This window comes from Semicossyphus pulcher, unplaced genomic scaffold (assembly GCF_022749685.1).
Source record: "Semicossyphus pulcher isolate SPU_LCO1_2020_fin unplaced genomic scaffold, fSemPul1.0.p SCAF_25, whole genome shotgun sequence".
NCBI classification, from domain to species: domain Eukaryota; kingdom Metazoa; phylum Chordata; class Actinopteri; order Labriformes; family Labridae; genus Semicossyphus; species Semicossyphus pulcher.
Window position 1 is genome coordinate 1,811,625 of NW_027211699.1, and position 22,715 is coordinate 1,834,339.

The 22,715-nt window shown below is 42.7% G+C and overlaps 2 protein-coding genes across 2 annotated transcripts; one reads left to right on the plus strand and one right to left on the minus strand.

The window, feature by feature from the left end:
- Positions 1-8,482: 8,482 nt before the first annotated feature.
- On the minus strand, positions 8,483-19,419 carry hrob (homologous recombination factor with OB-fold). Its single transcript, XM_069676217.1, has 10 exons — positions 19,304-19,419; positions 19,075-19,125; positions 17,949-18,947; positions 17,614-17,697; positions 14,119-14,253; positions 12,573-12,681; positions 11,048-11,133; positions 10,839-10,961; positions 10,512-10,710; positions 8,483-8,792 (listed from the first exon to the last, which is right to left on the minus strand). Exons 1-10 carry the CDS (start codon positions 19,313-19,315, stop codon positions 8,737-8,739), a joined length of 1,854 nt encoding a protein of 617 aa, XP_069532318.1. The 5' UTR covers positions 19,316-19,419; the 3' UTR covers positions 8,483-8,736.
- A 1,242-nt stretch (positions 19,420-20,661) lies between these two features.
- Positions 20,662-22,583, plus strand: asb16 (ankyrin repeat and SOCS box containing 16). The gene is made up of 6 exons (XM_069676363.1): positions 20,662-20,998; positions 21,072-21,339; positions 21,443-21,851; positions 21,935-22,018; positions 22,154-22,264; positions 22,353-22,583. Exons 1-6 carry the CDS (start codon positions 20,662-20,664, stop codon positions 22,536-22,538), a joined length of 1,395 nt encoding a protein of 464 aa, XP_069532464.1. The 3' UTR covers positions 22,539-22,583.
- Positions 22,584-22,715: the final 132 nt, after the last annotated feature.

Sequence of the window (22,715 nt, forward strand, 5' to 3'; positions counted from 1 at the left end):
AGTGAGAGGGAAATAAACGCAGGGTGTGAGGGTGATAGGTGGTAAAAGAGAAGATAAAACTGCCTCGGTGTCTATCTGGACGGGAAGGAAATATAAATGGCAGGTTGTCAACGTGATCTTAAAATAATTTTCATCACTTTCAGGTGAGAGAAAAGCTTCAAGCTTAATCTAGTGGACTACAAGAGATACGGGGAGAAATGTAGGAGAATGTTACTGGATGTCTTTGGCTGTTATCAACACTTAAATGTAACTGTATGTATGTTAACTATCAGCCTATATAAAACATACACTTAATAGTCAAATGACTGTAAGCTAGCAGGAAGTTTTGACAAAATAAACCTGTCAAAAACATACCACATACAGTAAATATAGAAGAAAACTGAAGCTGTACATATGCATCAATATAAACAGCAACAAAAAACAAATATTTACGTGTAAACACAAGTAATAAAGCTTGAATAATACGAATGACTACAGTAATCGATAAAGTGTGCTGTGTAGGCAAGCTTATAATATGTTTCTATCCAGTCTGAGTCAGAGGTAGTTTGCAAAGTTCAGTCAAAAAATTTGCATTGGTAAAATCTCAACATGCTTGGAGTCAAATTATAAGGCAAGCACCACTAATTAAGAGATTAAAAGGAAACGAGAAGCCTACATCAAACAGCCAAGTCAGAAAAGTCACAACTCAAAGATTAAAAGATTCATTACATAAGTTTCAAGGAGTGCAGGGAATAATTAAGACATGTTGCATCAGCTGACAGCAAATAATAACAATTATGAAACCTAGATTGATGAACGATATAACCAGTGTTGGAGCATTACTAAGGTGGTACGTTTGAGTATTTCTCTTATATGCACCTTATTAGAGGACTGCAAGTTAACAAGCTTTTATTTTAGCAAGCTGATATCTGCTAGCTATCCTGGTTCCCTTAATGCTCTTTTTTAGCAAACTAAGCTAGCTACTTAACTCTAGCTAATTTGACGTTCGTCATGAAGTACATTAAAACTAAATAACAAAAATACTCGTTTTTCTGGTATTCGTCGCGGTGTTTTAATTATCAGAACGTGTTGTACCTGGGTAAACGTCTTTTTTTATTTCTACCTCATGCATACCATCGAAAACATTAAAGCTAGCTTAGCAAACTGTTCAGTTTGTTAATTAGCTCACCTGATGCCTTAGTTACGCAGCTCAGGGTTTTTTCAGCTGGTTGGTGCCGCATAAGTCGCTTTTTAATCCTCCCTTTTATGTGTTTTCCAAACAAATGAACCCTTAAGCTATGCGCCTTTGTGTTTGTGTAATGCTAAGTTTGTAAACAACTATAAAAAAGGGCGAAAGGCGACATGCACACGCTTAATTAGGAGCTTGCAGCGTCAACAGTCCTTACACCTGCGCGTGAAACCTACAAACTGGTGAACCGATTCAAAGATGGCGGAGAAAATTTAAGTAGCCCACAATTGCATTTTCTTTCCTTGACGATATTTTGAAGGTTAATAATGTACCTTTTACCTATTTATCTCTCAGCTCTAGTAACTTCTTACGATACATATTATGATGTTTGTATACAATGCTTTGTCAAGTTTATAAAATAATGTAGTGTTAAGTAAAGTAACCAAGTAGACCTAAATACTAGCATTTTAACAACTTTCCCAAAAAGATCAGACATTTCTGTAGCCAAGAATATCACAATTACATCCATGTGTTTTACTTGTCAGGCTAAACAATACTGAAAATTAATTTCATAATTGTTTATTTCTAATCTGTATTCATATTATGTAGCCTCTACTGTCAGCATTCTGGTACAAAGTGTATGAGGCTATTTTTAATGTGCAGAGAAGAATGCCTGAAGAGAGTATTTCAATTTTCTGTCCCACACACACTCATTTACACACAATACGCGCCTACACCCACACACACTGTCAGTCGATCACACGCTCTTTCTCCCAAATGAAATTTGCTGTGGTCTCAGACAGCTGCAGGGCTCGCTGGTTTCTTAACAACTTAATTAAGCAAATCTCCCCTTTTTCCACCGAGGTAATGAGCGTAGTTTTACAGGGATTAAACAGTCTCCAGAGTTGAAAATAAGGCTTTATGCTTTAGCCATCTTATCTGCCTTAATCCATCCAGACAATTTTCCATGCACTGGATTAATGTTAGCCTTACCATATTCTTCTCCTTTAATTTGCAAGGTATAAATGCTCAAGCTCAAAGTGTAACATTCTGATATATGAGTGAAGGTATTTGTCGGCCTTCTTGAGTTGGATTGACAGCGACGGCATATAATCAATCATACTGTTAAGAGGTGTCAAAGCAAATGTATCCATGCAAATGAGCAACATATAAAAGGCTGTTTAAATTTGAATCTACGGCCCCAACAATGGCTCAGAAACATCAGTGGTACTGTGTCAAGATACACGGAGCTGTCCATGGTGCTGAAGTAGCTGATGGATTTGTAATGTTGCCTTTATCTCTCAGTCCAGCCCATCTGTATGTTTAATCTACGATCTAAATATGATCAATTTAATCCTATATTATATTATTATTATATATTGATGTCACTTTCATTATCAAACTGACAGGTGAAACGTGTAGACATGAAAGGATCTTCGAGACACACTGCTGCCTGTAGTATTCCTACAATATTCCTGTATATTTCTCTGATCATTCAGTGGTATTGTCCTGCTAAAATTGCTCCCCAAGCTACCTCTTACATAATATTTTAAGAGAGACATGACTACAGCAATACACACTCTTATGTAAAATATGAAAACTGAATGTAAACTTGCAGTATGCCCTGAATGTATTATGTTCATCAAAGTAGAATGCATTGTGGAAACTACAGTGCAATGGCAGATTGAAACTCCTCTTCAGTCTCACAATACATTTTCAAAAAACTTTTATTCAAGTTCATTCTTAGCCTTCATAATAACGAAGGACAATACTGAAGTTGTATTGGTGCTTGAATCATATCACTTTTTTAAAAAATCATTGAATGGAGGGTATTGACATAGAGTTACAGTATATATCCTTTTTTTCTCAGTTCAGTTCTCTGTTTGGATGCTGCTGTTTCAAGGGACAGAAATGAACTTTGAGCTAAACTTTAAAGCTGCTGTGAGGAACTTTCAGTTCGTGTTGATTCTGGCGCCCCCATGTGGACAAAGCCATAGAAATAACTATAAAGAAATAATCAATCTTGTCGCTGATGGTCTGATTTGCTTTTGTAGGTCATATAGAGGTATGAGTATTAATTTCAGTCTTTTTCATAACCAGTGAAAAACTGCTCACAGGAGCTTTAAAGTCAACAAAGACAGCAAGTCCAGTAAGTGTCTTTGACCAAGGCAATCTCACCTCAAGGTTCATTAAATAGTAAACATGAATAAAGTGATGAATAGAGCGATTCTTTGATGAACTGCATACATTTTATTTTGTATTATAACAAAATTATTGATTAAAAAAAGTTTCCTCCAATTTATTTAATTTGGAAACTTTCCACACACTGTAAATTGGAGGAAACTTTTTATAATCATTGATTCTGTTGGAGGAAACCTTGGAGAAATATTGTTGTAAATTTGGAGGCATTATAGCCTGACAATCCTATTAGAAAATGTACTCAGAACAGCCAGGATACAGAAAAATATGGTACTGACGGTACTTTCAGAGCCATAGAGAGAGAGAGTTGCGACATGTATATGTAATAAACCATCACATGATTAGTTTAAACAGACATGTACTTTAACTTTTAGATTAAAATGTGCCTTGTACTTCCTGCTCGCCTCAGAGTAGAGTAGGAAGCAAAAAAGGCAGCAAAGCCATCAGTTTAAATCCTGTGTGGATATTTGGCTGAAAATACAAAACCTCAACAGCCAGTAGCTAGATGCTGTTTCTTACAGATAAACTTCTTTGCAGCTGTCTCACCTTCAACGTCCATGTTGGCTTTGTTTGAATTCTGTGGGAGGCCGGGCAACCACCATTTACACTTCACAAATGTCGCTACGAACAATGGACGAGTCCCACGGGAAAGTCTGCAGCGAACTCACAGTAAGGGTGCAATTTGGTGTGGAAAAGTCATCATCAGGGCCTTTATGCACTTGACATTTTGACAGTGGGACAACCCTGGCATTTACCTTCACACAATCAGCAAGAACGCACCTCAAAGTCCATGAGTCTGTGACTTTGGAGTTTGGGATCAGGCCATTGTCATATTTTCTTTCTTTGGTTGAGCTTTGTGCCGGTTTGCATCCATAATTATTGCATTACCACCAACTTGGGCCATTGTCACTTGGCCATTCTTGCTTAAAAAAAGGGTTGTGGCTGTAATTCAGTCCATTATAGTTGATGTGGAACACTGAAAGACATACAGTCGGATTTATTTGTGCATTTTGGTCATTATACATCTTTTTTTTGAACAGTCAGTGGATCTGAGCACATTAAAGGCTGAAAAAGTTAATACATTCATTCATAAATATGGAAAGATTTTTGTTCATACAATTTAATTCAGGAGGGTTTTCAGTTTGGGGACCTTCAAGTCTGAGTCTAGACGGTGCGGCATCAAGAGTAATGCAGGTGTTGTACCGGACCATCGTGCTGAAGAGGGAGCTGAGCCTGAAGGCAAAGCTTTCCATTTACCATCTACGTTCCAACCTTCACCTATGGAGCTTTGTGTAGAGACCGAAAGAATGAGATCGCAGATACAAGTGGCTGAAATGAGTGTCCTCCGAAGGAATTCTGGGGCCTTAGAGAGAGGGTAAGGAGCTTGGAGATCCGGGGGGAGCTCGGAGTAGAGCCTCTTCTCTTTTGCATCGAAAGAGCCAGTTGAGGGGGCTCGGGCATCTGATTAGGATGCCTCCTGGGCGCCTCCCCTTGGAGGTTTTCCGGGCACGTCCAACTGAGAGGAGACCTGGGGCAGACCCAGAGCTCGCTGGAGGGATTATATATCCCATCTGGCCTTGGGAACGCCTCGGAATCCCCCAGGAGGAACTGAAAAACGTTGCTGGGGAGAGGGACGTCTGGGTCACCTTGCTGAGCCTGCTGCCACTGCGACCCGGCCCCGGATAAGCGGAAGACAATGGATGGATGGATGGATGGATGGACAATTGAATTCAATATGATCAAAAGTTCCAGAGTAGATGGAAGTTTTTCATCACTCTTCAAGTCAAGTTTCTCAAAGTTGTTAAAGGCACATGGATAAGATGCTGAAATGCTCAGAATAAGCATTTAAATATGAACGTCTAAAGTTCATTGAGACCTCGGCAAGCTTCATCTTCCAATAAAGATCATGTGATCTGATCAAACGCTCCAGTAAAGCTTCTTCATTAAAGGGATAAATGATATAACCATGTTATACTTAAGTGCAAATAACTTGTCATGTTGCTTTTCTTTCTCTTCTTACCAAAATAAAATTATTTTTTAAGATTTTTACCTACAAGAGTAGATTTTTTTCTCCCTTTATGCGTCATCATGCGCTACACCAGAGGCTGAACTTGTTAAAAGAGATAGTTGTTGGATATTTCAGGCTTCTCTTTCCAAATCTCAGAGAGTTAACGGTACTTTACATCAGAGATGAGAAAGTTTTTTATTCCTCATAGGACTTTGAACCCGAGTAAACTAGATCATTTAAAAAAATCTTTTTTTGGGTCACATTTTAAACTATACGCATGACATAACTGCAAGAGTAATTACACTTTCTGAGTCTTAATGGATAATAAACTTCTCTTACCAAGAGGTAATTAGGATGCGTAAAGCTGCAGAGACTGGACCCAGCTGATTGCTACCTTTAGCGAGAAGCGACTGACGTTAAAGAGCGAATTATTGAGTGTGATCTGCTCACTTCCTCAAACCGACCCCCCTTTTTGTGCTCTTAATTGGTAGATTTGCAGATAAAGGAAGAAGGAGCCCCCCCCTCTGCACACACACACACATAAAGATAAAGCGTTTCAAAGAGCCGTGTTCTGGTCAGATTAACTTTCCCTCCAATTAAGAGTTTTCTCATCAGGTCTCTTAACTTGGTGTTGGATGTCTTCACGCTCTGATAAACTCATGAACTTGACTAATGATGTCCACAAGGACCTCAGCTGCCAAACAAGGGTGTTAAATGCTACCCCCTGCTGGCATTAAGGCTGTGGTAACAAGAAGAGCAGGGTCTTTTTTTTTTAAAGTAGAGCTGTTTACTTGTAAGCCTTATCACAGGTAATGGCCTGTCTGTGGATAAAGGCTGTTTGCAGTTTAATTAAAGAGAGACTTTCCACTCAGATCGTCTAATTTGAAGGATTTTAAGAACTCCAAAGAGGAGACCGTATCACTATTTCTCAAGAAAGACAATTTAGAAAAAAAAAAACTTGGTTCTCTGCTACATAAATTAACACTTAACAATTTATTTCTCATCCACATTTCTGCTACATTTTTTTCCTCACTTAATCTTGACTTTTTGTCTGAATGCAACGTCTCTCTAGGTCTCTTAGAAACTTGTGATGAGGGGGTTTTAAAAAGACTCCATGCTGGAAAAAGACCTAATAAGTCCCAATACAGGTACGTCAAAAGCTCCAGATATCCAGTTTTTAATTTTCCTGCCTGTTGCTTTGGCAATTATGGCCCAGAATCCTTTGCACAGCAGACAATAAATCGACTGAGCGGTAAAGTGAAAACAGCACTGAATAATGTTCTATTTTTTCAGTGTACCTTTTGTGGTACAGTCTGCAATGAATGTGCAAGAGGGTAAAGGTGGAAGGAAAGTCTATGCAAGGGCAGCTGCAGTACATACATACTATATTAAAAAGAATATGCAATTTGGAATGCAGGGAGAGCAACGAGTTTGGATATTGCACCCAACTGATAACGGTCCCCTTCCTCCAGACTCTCCTTCAAGTGTGTAGAAGAACCTACGGTGGCCACGCGTTTTCCATCACCCAGCAGTGGTTGGTCTGCCAGAGAGGGTAGGCGGAGCTAAGCGGCTGCTTTTCCGGTCTCTGCAAGTGTTGCGAGTAAACTGTAATCTACTATGGCTGAACAAACAAAGAAAAGATGGATGACTACAGATACAACTTCAAATATAAGTGAAAATCCAAAGAAAAAGAAACAAATTCGACGCGCAGATGAAGGCAAACAGTCTAAAAAGGGAAGCGACCGTCAGCGAGGAAAATCAAGAGTGACAACCGGAGCCAACCCGAGCCATAGGCCGCCAAAAAGAACGAAACTGATCGTATGATTTTTACATTTGAGACAGTAAAGATGAACACTGGGTGAATCAAAGTTGGGCTATTTAAAAGGACATAAAAACACCTATATGCACATAGCCTCTTTTTTCCCCAGTATGTGAGGCACCATGTGAGATGTCTCGCACCACCCAAACACGGCGGAGGATTGTGCTGCTTAAAACATTATTAAAAACTACACTTTAAAAAATTCAACAGCGACATCTCTTTCTAGCAACGATGTCCCAGTTACTCTGGCTAATCCAGCGAACATGCTGACAACAGTTTTCACTTATCTACAGAACAGGGTAGCTTCAGTGGAAAAACTGTTCACAGTGACAGGTGTGGATTATTTACAGCAACCAGGGGAGGATTTTTTGGGGGGGGAGTCAAGTTGTGCTGAGTTGACTTAAAGTAATTTCCCATTGTTTTTTAGAACCACAGGTTTAAGTTAGGAGACTTTAAAGTTAAAGTAAAACCGCTAAGGCGAGATAAGACCAAGAGTTAAAGAGAAATGATGATGAACTGTCCCTTTAAGAGTTTCAAGAGCAATGTTTTTCACAGTTTTGGAAACACTTTTCACCTCCTTTAAGGATGTACACATTAAATTTCAGCCTTGAGTCAGCACTTCACCCACTGACTCACTGCACAGCTAATTTAAGATCCAATGAGCGGGAGCACAGAGCCAAAACAACAGGGGATCTACAGTCTGTACTCTAAACTGTTCATATTTCTCTGTTCTCTGTCTTTTGAACATAAAGCAGGCAATTTAAGCAGCTGCATTAAACACAACATAAGAAAGAGAGGATTAAGGATCTGTTAGAGTTAGTGGAGGAGTCTGGATCTGGGTCTCGGATCCTGTTGGGAAAGCCTCCGCACAGTAAAGAGCCTGTTAGTCACAGTGCAGCTCCACCCTGATGGCTGCGGCTCTCTGCAGATGTTGCTGGGTAAACTGTGTTTTCAGGTTGGTGAAACGACACGGGACGACCGTGCCTGAGATCATCCGGTGCTCCTCTTAATGCAAAGGCAAACAAGCCGGGGTCACAGTTTATCCAGTCCGCTCAGAGGAGGGGAGGAACAGGCCCGAGTGATAATGAAAGGCAAGGACGAAAGCTAAAAAAGCAGAAGCGTCACCTCGCTTTCATTTAGCATAATTAGTTAATCAATGCGGTTTGGATTAGCGCAAAACTTCAAGGTCACTGAAGGAAACTGCAACGATGGATACGAATGGGAAGAAGAAAGGGGATTGAAGCATTTATATACAGAAACAAAGACGTAACGCTGAAACAAACGGCTGATTTTTGGAGCTCTGTAGTTAATTAACAAGTGTTGTCTTGGAGTTACTGCTTCCTGTAATACATCCGTCATCAGTGATGCACAGCAGCGACACAGAAACAACAAATGATCTATTCTCAGTGGTGTTTATAACCTGGATGTTGAACACAGTTGCCTCACAAGTACAACATCTTTACAGCATATACAAAAGGATGACATCTGATGTGTTCAGGGAGTCAGAGGAGACAGTCTGTTCAGGGTGGGTGTAAAATGACATCAAAGGCTGTAGGAGTCCTCAGGTAGCTCTCCAAGGAGATCATCCAGGTCATCATCTGCACGAAACACAGACACAGAACATGAGACGGCTTGTAACTCGCATCAAAATCACTTCAATTCAACTGGAAGGGTACAAGACCTACAGCTCGCTACCTGCCGGAGAATAGTGCTGCTAATCGCCAAGAAACTATACTTTTTAAGATAAGGAAAAAGGGCGAAACATTTTTACAGTTTGGTCTGCAGTCTTTAACTGTTGCTGGGGACGTATCTATCGGTAAAACTCAGTAAAAATCAAATGGAGGTTCCTGTCTAGTAAAAACACACTTGATTTTGTAAAAACAACTTGAGAAAAAACGCCAGGATTATGATTATTAAGTGTCTTACATATGAACTCAAGTGTTAGTGAATTCAAGGATGATAAATACTTTCTTTGGGCATCTGGGACAACTGTTTTTTTCCTGAAGTAGAAGAAGAAGAAGGAGAGGTAGGAGAGGAAGAAGTAGAAGAAAAGGAAGAAGTAGAAGGAGAAGAAGAAAAAGAGGAAAAAGTAGAAGTAGAAGAAGAAGAAAAGGAAGAAGAACTCGAAGAAGAAAAAGAAGAAGAGGAAAAAGTAGAAGAAGAAAAAGAAGTAGAAGAAGAGGAAAAGGTAGTAGAAGTAGAAGAAGAAAAATAAGTAGAAGAAGAGGAAAAGGTAGTAGAAGTAGAAGAAGAAAAATAAGTAGAAGAAGAGGAAAAAGAAGAAGAAGAAAAGGTAGTAGAAGAACAAAAAGAAGTAAAAGAAGAAGAAGAAAAAGTAGAAGAAGTAGAAGAAGAAGAAAAGGTAGTAGAAGTAGAAGAACAAAAAAAGAAGAACAAAAAGTAGAAGAAGTAGAAAAATAAGTAGAACAAGAAGAATACAGACATGCGCAAACAGGAACCCATTGACATGCATTAATGGAGAGATGTCAGAGTGAGGGGGGCTGCACATGGACATGCGCCCTGAGCAGTTGGGGGATTCGGTGTCTTGCTCAAGGACACCTTGACAGTGTTCAGGAAATGAACTGGCACTTCTCCAGCTACCAGCCCCAATTCCCACGCTTGGTCCGTACAGGGACTTGAACCGGCCACCCTCCGGTCCCAACAGTCCCTACAGACTGAGCTACCCAATCCCTAAATACAGTGATATATAAGAGAAACAGTTTTCCTATGAGCCTAAAGACTAACGACATAATAGAGTTTACTGGTTGGCACCTGAACATCTGGCTGTTTAACGCCCTTTTGTGTATAAAATACGGTTCTGAGTGGCGTGTTTATCCGAACAACGCTCGGTCACTATTTCAAGTGATCAACTTTTTAAATCACCGTGATCTGCAACTGAATTTCAATTACGAGAGCTGTCCAGACGCTCCTATCCAGACAGCAGAGGAACATTAGTCACCTGTTTACAGAACTCATCAGCTCTAATTTGGAGCCTTAATTAAATGTTGGGGTCGATTATCAAGTGAAAGGAAAGAAAGGGCTCTCGGTTTTAGTTTGAACAAGTCTACAGTTATGTTTTCTGCCTGAAAGCAAAGGTCAATAGTGGCTTAGAAAAATATGAAAAGTTTAACTTTGATGGGTCAAACATGTTTTTAAAGTGTTTAGCATGTTAGCTAACTTTAGCATGAGTGGAAAAACTTCAGTACAGCTGAGGTTGAAAGCTTTCACTCTAAGTTTTAAAGGTATCCTGGACATTGCACTGATTAAATACTAAGACGCTTATCATCAAGAGTGTTATTTCATTCAAGGGGCCTCACCTGCATCCCAGCCTGAGTCTTGTAGTGCTGATTTCCCAGCAGGCTCTTGGGGACCTCTGCTTGAGCCGGCTCTAGTGTCTCCTGGGGCTTGAGGGCCATCCTGTCCCTCCTCATCCTCGTCGTCGAACAGCAGGTGCATCCGAGACACGGGCTCCCGGAGGACTCTGCGTGAGCAAGCGGGTGACGGCAGCATCGTCTCCTGGACGCAATCGGAAAATAAGAGGAAAGGAAAACAGCTGACGGGCTGACAGAGCGTTTGTGGATGACAGATCCAATATTTGTTGGATTGTGCTGTGCTTGTTTCTAGGTGACAGACGTCACGCTCACCAGGACGATCAGGGGGAGCTGAGTGGAGGACAGACTGAGTCCATCGGGGGCGTATATCCTCAGCAGGTTGTTGGGCGTCACGTTGAGGTAGTGGTTACGATGGGAGGGGGAAAACACGCCCACCTGTTCACAGAGACACAGGACAAACAATTAGTAGATAAATAAACTGCAGCTATCATTAACGAGTTTAAAGAAGCAGCGAGTCTTACTTGTTTGAGCAGCAGCACAGCTCCGACCTTAAGCTCATCCACTCTGTCCTCAAGGAGGCGCCGATGCACCGTTCCCTGCATCTCCCCTTCAACCAACAGAACAATGAGAGTGATTAGAAAGAATGCCAATGGAGCTAAACAGTAGATAAAGGGATAAAGATGTAGATTATGTTTTGAGTTTTCATTTAGTTTTTTGAAAAACGCTCATCACAATTTTCCAGAGCCAAAGGGGACGTCCTTAAATTACGCTTAAACCCAAAGAAAAGCAGGAAATCCTTCCATTCGAGAAGCTGCAACAAGCCAAGTTTGACATTTTAACTCAATGAAACAGACTGAAATTACTTCTGATGACTGTACATGACCTACAAAAGCAAATCAGACCTTCTGCATAAGAGCTAACTATAATGACAGAAACCATGCTTGAGAAACATTTATCTGCCGTGTATTTTGATTTTATAGTTTGACTCATGTCCCATCTGTTAACATGGAGGAGGCGGGTTTTATGACCTATATTGCAGCCAGTCAGCAGGGGGCGATAGAGAGGGTTTGGCTTCACTTTTAGGGAGCTGTCATGTCGTCAATCTTTTTATACATCTTTTTTATACAACGCAGGAGTGACAATGTAATGGATGAAAATGGAGGCAGCAGAACCCGAGGTGTGTGTGTGTGTGTGTGTGTGTGTGTGTATAATAACCAACTTCCCCAAAACCCAATGTGACGTCTTAAAATTGCCTATTTATTTGGGAAAAACCCTCTAAAACCTCTGATGTTATAAACTACAACATTATGAAAGCAGTCATTTGTCACTTTTAAGAAACAGAAGGTGGAAAATGCTTCTTATTTGTGCTCGATGACTCAAGCCAATAACCTGTTGATTGTTGCTGCTTATTGACTAATCAACATGGGTACATAGGTAGTGAACAACAGCAGCTCCTGAGAGCACACTTCCTGCTGGAGAGAAAGCTGCAAACCTTTCAGCAGGTGGGAGGCACATCACTGACAGAGCGCTCCCTCGTCGAGTCAGAAGCACTTAATACCCACCCACTGCTGATGCCAATCTGCTGCAATTGAATCACTAATAAGCACTTAAGTCTGGTGTTGAGTACAACGTACACTCCTGAGTGTTAATAATCAGCGGACCTCCTGTGGCGGCTCTCTGGGGGCCATGGCAACCGGCTCAGCTTAGAGGTGGATCAGAGGGAAAAAAACAGGGATGAAGATGGAGCAGGGGGGAAGAAAAGACAGCTGTAGGGAAAACGTGGAGTGTGTTCTGTATATCTGTGAGGGTTTAATCAAGCATGTTACAGTGGATGAACTCTGCTCTCGTACCATGCGGAGCGCAGTAAGGCGAGCTCTCACTGAGCAAATGTCAAATGTGAAGCAAACAGCTCAAAAGCTCTCCCGACAACCTCTCTCCTCTCTCTCTCGTCGCTTCACACGCCTCCTTTATTCCACCACAGTGGACAGTTTCTTTAACGCCTGGAGCTTCAAGATAGTATAGGGTGAAAGCGTGTGTGTGCGCTACCTGTCGGGTCTTTAAACACAGCCTTGGCATCAGCGTGTGTGTGGACGATGCTCTTCAGGAGCACGGCCATGTTGGGCACCTTGTTTCTTGCCAGCTGTTTGAGCACAGCCTGTGACAGAGAGGGAAAACAAACATCATATATAAATTATATTATCGCACTTGGTGTGCAAATTTTTCAGAGCTGTCAGGAGAGCTGGAATAGTAAATAAATCTGTTAATTATTAGTGCCAGGTCAGATAAAATCACCCTTTATTGATCCCGAAAAGGGGATATTCAGTTGGTAGAAATGGGTACTGAAGCAAAGAGAAAGTTACAGAATATTTGTTACGCTCTAGTTTATATTTATTATATATTTTACACAACTAAAATTAGCCCCATATTTCCAAAAACTGTTTTAAAGAGTGCTACATTCATCTATTTATATTATAGACTGTATAAAAGAAGTGGGCGTAGCCCTTCGGTCTCAAGATTAAAACACCAATTGGAAGTGCTGTAACCCTGCATTCTTACTAATGGACAGAAGGGGGGCGATTCCACTGGTCAAAGACGTCAGATTGTAGCTTAAAGAGCAGCTGCAGTCATGTTTTAAGACATATAAAACGTCTGCTTGAAATAATAAATTGTGTCTGATATGTTTTTTCTTATAAATATTTTTAATTACCGTCCAAAGGCATCTCCTCCTTCTCCCTCATTAAAAAATCTCCCAATCTGCATAGTCCCCGCCCACTATGCAAATGTACAACCGCCCCCTCCGTCGCAAAACAAGTCTCTGCTGTCGTTTAGTGGCAACTTGTTGAAACTTAGCTAGCTTGAAATGTAGTCATTAGTAGTAGTAATGTAGTTTGCAAAAATTACGATGACGGTTACAGCTGGCTCGCGCATTGCCGAAGTGGTTGCCATAGGTTACACATAATGATATGCATAGCATCACCCCGTCCGTTAACGGGATTGGCTCCTTAGGTTTGTGACGTCTCAAACCTGCCAATCTGAAAAGGTGTTGTTCAGCCTGTCCTTGGTACACTGCAGTTTAAAAGCAGACATACAGCTACAGCTTATGTTGTCCCTGATATGTCTTGTAGCACATGAACAACACCACATGGAGATGTTTACAAGGTTAACAACTTGAACAACTTGTTCTTCGCACAATACAACAAGAACAAGAACAAGAACAAGCACATCCTCCAGGTTTGGTACATTAGCAGCGGTGAGCAGTACTTCCTGTTTGGATCATCTTCTCTCCATCATGTTAAAGAGCTGCAAATGACTGCATGTGAACAAAGAAGAACCGGTAAATTATCACACATAGGTGGAAGCCGGAGAGAGCAGACCAACAGCAGAGTCTCCATTAGAGTGACTGATGAGTGGTCGTACTGTTTATAATTACAGAACACCTCTGGTACAGCTCATTCATTTGTCCTGATTATACCGATAGACCTCCAGCAGGGACACTAAGTCTGTTATGATGGAGGGGAAATAAGAAGAAAAAGCTTGACCTACTTAAAAACACACGTCGCACAGTATGAAGTGGACTGAAACAGTTACTCACCTTTCGAAGCACCATAACGACGCTGTAAGAGTGCAGGAAGCATGAAGGGTTCCTCTCGTCCAATCCCATCTCGGCCTTCATCGCCGCCCAGGCGCCACCGTTGAAGTCGTCTTCCTCAGTCTGCGAGCTCGAGCCCTTTAATGCAAAATCAAACAGTTTATACACAGACAGAGACTTCCTATGTTAATGAGATGTGTGTTGTTTTACTTTAAATGGCCTTTAAATACACAGGATGTCATTTCTATCACTCAAAACAATAACATAAGAGTTTGACGACATCCTGAAGCAGCGCGGGATCATGGGAGATGTTGGCTTCCTTAATAAAAAAAACACCACTGCTGATGAAAATGTATATTTCATGACACAGACTGAAATCATGTACTTAACTTTGATGCATGTTCCATTTAGTCATATATATTACCGTTAGCTAAGTAAGTAATGTTAGCTAATGGAAACAGTTTGCCGACCTACTTCCTCTCTCTCTCTTACGTATCATCTGGTGTTTCCATGGGAGACCACATGAAAAGCAAACATTAAAGACCCCCTCCAGTGAAAATCATGTTTTTGAACCTTGTAAACATCTCCATGTGGTGTTCTTCATGTGCTACAAGACATATCAGGGACAACAACAGCAGTCATCTCCACGGCTGGGCCTGTCTGCTTTTAACCTGCAGTGTACCAAGGACAGGCTGAACAACACGTTTTTAGATTGGCAGGTTTGAGACGTCACAAAGGAGCCAATCCCGTTAGTGGACGGGGTGACGCTATGCATATCATCATGTGTCACCTATGGCAACCACTTCGGTGATGCGTGAGCCAGCTGTAACCGTCATTGTACTTTTTGCAAACTCACTACTGACTACTAACGTTGACGTTACTACGACTGATTCCTACATTTTAAGCTCGCTAAGTTTCAACAAGTTGCCACTAAACGACGGCAGAGACGTGTTTTGTTTTCGCGACGGAGGGGGCGGCCGGAAATTTGCATAGTGGGCGGGGACTATGAAGATTTGGGAACTTTTAACGAGGGAGAAGGAGGAGATGCCTCGGGAAGATTTTTAAAGGTAATTAAATGTAGTTTACAGAAAAAATAGACACAATTTATTATTTCAAGCAGAGAATTTTATACGCCTTAAAACATGACTGGAGCTGGTCTTCATATAAAATTAAGGAATTCTTCCATTTTGAACAGTTAAAAATGTGTGCAAATGTGAGACATAACTCAACAAAATGTATGACGTGTCTAGTTGTTTTTGGACATCCAAATCAACAACTTCCTCCTGGGCTCTTCGTCACCATCACTCGTGCGTGACTCGATGATGTTGAGATCAGGGCTTCTTGTTATTCTTTACACTGAAGATTGTTCTGTGCTGTATGTTTGGGGTCGTCGTCCTGCTGCAGAATAAATTTGGGGCCAATCATACGCCTCCCTGATGGTATTGCATGATGGATAAGTCTGCCTGTATTTCTCAGCATTGAGGACACCGTTAATCCTGACCCACCATGCTTCACTGTTGCCTGCAGACACTCATTATTGTACCGCTCTCCGGCCCTTCGGCGAACAAACTGCCTTCTGCTACAGACAAATATTTTGACACATCAGTCCAGAGCTCCTGCTGCCATTTTTCCGCACCCCAGTTCCTATGTTTTCGTTCATAGTTGCGTCGCTAGGCCTTGTTTCCATGTCAGAGGTCTGGCTTTTTGGCTGCAACTCTTCCATGAAGACCACTTCGGGCCAAACTTCTCCGAACAGTAGATGGGTGTACCTGGGTCCCACTAGTTCCTGCCAATTCTGAGTTGATGGCACTGCTGGACATCTTCCGACATTTTTCATCTGCTGCACTAAGTTTCCTTGGCCGACCTCTGCATCTACGATCCTCACGTTGCCTGTTTCTTTGTGCTTCTTCAAAAGAACTTGAACAGCACATCTTGAAACCCCAGTCTGCTTTGAAATCTTTGTCTGGGAGAGACCTTGCTGATGCAGTATAACTACCTTGTTTCTTGTTGCTGTGCTCAGTCTTGCCATGGTGTATGACCTGTGACATGAAACTCACCTTGGTAGCAGAGTTTGGCTGTTCCTCCCCCAGTTTTAAGCCGCCTACACGCTGTTTCTGTTTCAGTTACTGACTGTGTTTCAGCCTACATGTGAAATTGATGATCATTAGCACCTGTTTGGTATAATTGGTTGATCATACACCTGACTATAATCCTACTAAATCCTACTTTGTGCAAGTGTACCTATAAGAATTGATGCTGGTTTGAAAGCAAAGGGTAGTAACACCAAACATTGATTTTGTTCGCACACTTATCTTTTTGTAAATTGATAAAAAATAAACAATTATTATTTATATTTTTGAAGCATTCTTAGTTTACAGCATTTTTTCCACACCTGCTAAACTTTTGCACAGTACTGTAGCTCTGCTCTCATTTCACACAGGCTGGATCACTTCAATACAGAGGAGGATTAGGGCCACTGGAAAAAAAAAAAATCAAGGTCCAATATATTTCTTTTTTTTTTTCCGGAGAAAAATTAAAAAAAGATTTATTGGACCTTAATGTTTTTTTTCAGTGGCCCTAATCCTCTTCTGTACTTCAATGATTGGTTAAAATAAAACAAAAATGAAAAAAACAGCCATTTAATCACTCGTGTCAGAACTAGTTTAAGCTGTTGCAATCACTAAACAGTAGAAACTCCACCATCAGAGGTTTTTCTCTGAGCTCTTGCAGGCGGACCTCAGCTCAGTCTCGTCAGCTGCAGACAGAATAATTATTAGTCACTGCTTCTCTGTTTCACGTATAAAAAACAAGGAAATGCACTTGCGCCGCATGTTTGCTCATGTATTGATTCTCTTGTTGTGGTAACTTGAGAAAAACATCCATTCTGCGAACGCACATCGACCCAGGTTCTGTGTGCAGGGAGGTGGAGCCAATCCCAGCATGCACTGGGTGAGGGGCAGCTCCTCTTGTTCACATTGATAATACATGTTTCTCTTGTTTCAGAGGGAAAAAAAGACTTTCTAACTCTTAGGGAGGGAAATTTCCCAGGGGAAATTGAAGGCAACACTGGGTGTAGTTTAGTGTCTGCATGTTAGAGCTGAGAGCAGCAGCTATAAGCAGGACGAGTAATCTCTACCGGGCTACAGAGGTGCTGTGTTCAGCAGTTGTAACAGGATGCATTAACTCATTAGTCACTTCGGTCAATTGACAGAATCTATTTCCTGTTGGTTTAATCATTCGAGTGATTTTTTAAAGTAAAACTTGAAGTAAAATGTCTCTTGTTGCAGCTTCTCCACAAAGAATATGATGGATAAAATTGGGTTTTTCTTTAATTGTATTAAAAGGAAAAATTAGAGTCTTTTAAGCAGACAAAACAAGATGAATTTTTCCACTATGCACGACTCAATTTGCGCATAAATCCAAAAAATACTCTTAAAAGAAAGACAAATCGATCGATTGTGTGTTTTGTGCAGCTCTCTGTCTCTCTGATTGTATTACCTGGCTTGGTGGCCGGGCCGCAGCGCCGTGAGCAGGAGCCACGGGAACAGAAACCACTATTTCATCCAGGCTCGGGCCCTGTGGCTGAAAGAGAAGAATTCAATTATTCCACTGCACCATGGCGGAAAAACAAGCAAATAACTAATAGATTTCCTCGACGGTGATTTCGTTAGAGCTTTGAGGAACAAACCCACGGAGCAGCTGTGGCACTGTTATGAGACTAAAAGAGATTTTGAGAGAGAGATGACATAAAAAAAATCAACACGCTGTGAACAGGCAGAAATTCAGATGTTATGAGTTTCAGATGAAAGGCACAAGTGCTGGGTGAGACTAACCTGCTGAGGCAGGAGTCCAGCAGGGCCGGGGAAGCGCCGCGTCCTGGGTCTGTGAGGCTCAGAGCGAGGCCTCTTCTTGGGAAGCTTATTGGACGCAGATACGAGCTGGACCAGGCGGTTTGTGAGGACCGGCGTGTGGAGGGGATGCGGGCTCAGAGTGGAGGGAGAGGGAGCTGGGGAGACTGTCTCAAAGAGGCCATGTGCCTGAGGGGAACGTCCTGGAGTTGCCCACTGTCTCTGTGGCGGCTGGGGTCTGATGAGTGTCCTGGAAATGGGGCTGGGTGCCGGAGAAGTACCAGTAAAGCGAGGAACAACTCCATGGCTCTGTGGAGGGGCTGACGGGAAAGGAGCGCGGGGATTTGGAGGTCGCAGATGAGGAGTGGATGGCGTCTGAGGAGGTATATTGTGACTGGATGAGAAAGCGGTCGGGCGTGCAGTGCTGAGCTCTCTCAGGCTCAGATTAGGTCGTGTCTGGATCCCGCCGCAGGCCGGGGGTCGCAGTGTTTTGGCTGAAGATGCATGATTGACCGCTGGCGCACATTTTGCCGGAGCAGATGGTTGAAGCGGCTTCCCCATCTGGCAGTCCAGCTCATCCAGGTCTGCCAGGTCAACATCCCAGTCATCAAAGTCATCCTGAGCTGTGCTGGGCTTCACAGGCCGCTCAGTGTTAGCATGACTCTGTTGTATGGCCAAATTAGGTGCAGAGTTATTGATTGATGGAGGAGGGAGGGACTGTGGCTGAGCAGAGGAAGAAGAGGAGCAAGAGGAGAGCTGTCTCAAACCTAAAGCAACAGTTTGTCCAGCAGCAGTGTGCGTGCTGCTCCTGGATGCTGTGCTGTTACAAGGAGCAGCTGATCTCTCTCCACTCTGCTTAAGGCAATTCTTCTCCGGCTCTCTGTGAGTAACAGAGGAGGCCCGCAGAGCACACGATGACACAGCAGCTGCCACATCGGCTGGTCCAGACGCTGAGCGGACAGCCCAGTCTGTCCCCAGCAGGTCCTGGGAAACACACACACACACACACACACACAATGTGAGAGAGGATGAACAGAAGGTGGATCATTCTGTCACAGACAGTGCAGTTAAGTAACGATTGAATTCAGGTGTGTTGGGTGCAGGGGCTCACCTCATCATCAAAGTCCTCGCCAATGCTGAACAGGCCATTTAATTTGCAGGTCTGCAACATAGATTACAGCACACTGATGATGTGCTCTAATAAACATCCAGATGTTATTTATCAAACCAAGATGGCCTAAAAAACTACAAAAGCGTCATAAACAAAAGTGAACTTGTTGTTAGCATGCGTTAGCTCAGTTAGCTCCGACTGTTTATAGTTTGCTGTTTGGCTCACTTACCATCGCAGTCATGAGATATCGCAATGACAACTTATTTGATCACTTTCTACAAATACACCAAACTCAGTAACACAGTGAAAGCCACTCAACAACCGCCCGTCAACATAATTTGCTGTTTTTACACTACTTTGACAAGCAAGCGTTGCTAACCAGCGAGCTACATGAAAACTTTAGGTGGGCTGTGCCTCGATGCGCGCCGCCTCGTTCAAACACGACGTCATGACGTAGGATATGCCTTTACAAAGATGCTAGGAGCAGAGCGAGAGTACTCCCTCCTAATCACATCCGCATCCGTACGACACGGTATTTACTGTATTTATCCTTAATTTAAACTGTTATAACTCCAAGGAGCATACGTTGAATTAAAAGTTGGCAAGGGGCTTTTTTAAAGTGGCCACAATAGTCAGTGAGGGTTTTCTGGAGCAGAATCCTTCTAATTAAAACAACACAGCAATAAAATGCTAGCACAAACCTTATGACCTCAAAGTCCAGTTTTTGAGGAAGGCCAAAAAAGCTGCAGAACTAAGAACAAAGAGGCTGAATTAAAACACTATACTATGTGATGTTAAACCTAAAATGCACTGTCATAAAAATAAACAAGAATAAGACATCCTAAATACATCCTTTGTCCAATAAATGATCACATTACTACTTTAACCTCAGGCTTGAAATTCACAGTCATTAAAAGTTGCAAACCCATCATTTTGATAGCCCTAAACACATTGTAAAAGCTGTGATATTCAACTGACATTTTTTTAAGCTTAAGTCATCAAAAACTTATAGCTGACAATTCACTTTTTTTGGCCCTTATTATTCAGGTCTTTGAAGTGGGTTGGGATGCAGTCTATCTTGATATGACTCGGTTCTTTGTTTCAGAGGACTGCTTTGTGGACATAAATACTGGACCGATGCTGCCGTTTGGTGGCCACTTGCGGTAATACAAGTATCAGCTTGCATTCTGATCTATTAATAACTACTGTAGTGTTGGAGTTGTGTTTGAGCAACAATCTTGTGACTGTGACCACAAATGAAGGGCATTTAGTTTGGAGTTCTGCGTGTGATATTTGACTGAACAGGAATTCAAGGCTGGTTTAAGTCATAAGAGTTTTTACTTGACCTCTGTTTGGACTCCTGTTTCTCCAGTAAAGGGTGAGTAGAAGCTGAGTAGAAGCTGCATGATCACCCAGTGAAGGGTGAGTAGAAGCTGCATGCTGACCGTTCTCTAAATAGTACGGCCGAGTCTTTCAGAGAGAAGTCCCTTAAGCTTTGGGGAGTTTACTGTGCGGACTTTAAGCTTAAATCAAACAGGACAATGGCACAAAAAACACTCTCAACTTCTTTGTTAAATCCCAGGTGCCATGTCAAAGGAAACATTTCCATTCACTTCTACCTCGCTGCGCTCTCTGAGACTGGAGCAGGAGTTCCAGGAGTGGGAGGATGCTCGACGAGCGTTGGCTCATAGGAGATCCATGACCAGGGCCCCTCTTCCCCGGGCCCCCAGGCCTCCTCCCAGACAGCAGCGTCTCCAGGAGGTCCGGGCCCCTCCACCCCAGCTCCGGTGCAGAGACACGGCCATCCACAACACCTTCATGTGCGGGGACATGAAAGGAGTGTATGCAGTGCTCAAAGAGCCTGGCATGGTCAACGCCCTGATGGAAACGGTGCATGAGGAGATGGTGTGGGCTCCAATGATGGGTATGACCTTACGACCTCTTTCTGATGATCTTGCATGAATGAAAACTTGACAACCTCTTTGCTCCTGTGCCAGGCATGTGGACGCTGAGCTCTAAGGTGAAGCAAACTTCAGCGCTACGTCTGGCTGCCAGCAGAGGACACACAGGGTGTGTGGAGGAGCTGCTGTTTAGAGGCGCTGAGGTGAACGCTGACCCCGGAGGAAACACGGCACTACATGACGCGTGCGCAGGCGGCCATACTGTTTGTGTCCAGCTGTTGCTTTCTCATGGAGCAGATCCTGAACTGCTGTCTGCAGACGGCGGCTCTCCACTTCACCTCTGCACCTCCGCTCAGTCATTCCAGTAAGTGATACATCCACTTTAGTTATATATTAATAATCTGATGTTAGAGAGAAAAGACTCACTATGTTTAAGTACTGTGTGAGAATATGAGCCCTCTATTCAGGTGTGCTGAGTTGCTGTTGAAGGAGGGCGCAGAGGTCAACGTGAGGATGAAGGAGTCCAGGCTCACACCGCTGCACATGGCCGCTCGGCGAGGCCTGGAGGAGCATGTGGAGCTCTTCCTCAGCCATGGAGCAGACGTCTTGGCCACAAATCAAGAAGGGGAGACCCCTCTGAACGCTGCGTGCTCAGGCGCTGAGAGACCATCTGAGGCCGGGAGGTATTTACGTGTGATTCAAAACCTGCTGGGCGCCGGAGCTGACCCCCAGACCGCAGGCAGGAAGCAGCACACGCCCCTGCACAATGCCTGTGCAAACTGCAGCCCACGGATTGTGGAGATCCTCCTGCAGCATGGAGCCAAGGCAGACGTTGCCAACTGTGCAGGATACACACCAATGGACTGTCTGCTACAGGTAGCTCATAAAGGCTGCAAGAAAAGATATTATTTTTAAAGCTCAGGCAGTGGGGTAAAAACTTTAGTGTTTGTTCTTTGTAGGTGGTTGAAGATTACCCGGACCAGCAACCCGAAGCAATAGCTCAGTCACTTCTGAATCATGGAGCGAAGCCAGTGTCACCAAAGGTAGGATAAAACAACCATAAAGATTAATGAACCCATACATTCTATCCACTTTTTTCTAACACAGTTTGACTCAACTGTATTTTGTTTTATTTTAAGAACAGTTGCACAGATATGACTCTTTTTTCATCTGTCCAGATGATGAAGGAGTGCGTCCTCTCTCCTGCCACACTGGAGGTGATGCTGAACTTGTATACATGCATCCCTCCCTGCGATTGGATGGACTCTCTGTGCAGTGAGATTTATGAGGTGAGCCATCTGCCGTGTTAAATGATCTCCTCTTCTTTCATTGTATGCAGTCCAGTGCTTTAGAGTTTGTTTTTCCTTCCTGCCTCAGGAGCATCGCTCATTCTTCGACTTGGTTCGTCAGCGGAGCGGTCAGCCACGCTCTCTGCAGCATCTCTGTCGATGTGCTTTACGCCTGCGCCTCGGAGCCCGTTGTTACTCAGCAGTCAGTAAACTGGACATTCCCAGCTCTGTGAGGGATTACCTGCTGTTGTGTAATGATGGGACGCTCCTGTGAGACAGTATGGTTCCTCTTTGAACATTACATTTATTTTAGATTACAATAACCTGTTTCTTTTTATTTAAACCAGCACTTATTTGTGTCAGCCTGGAGGACGTCCAGATTGAGTTTCTGTAAGAGAATAAAAATATACACATGACCTATAGACCCCCTGTTGGATTATCATTTATATGG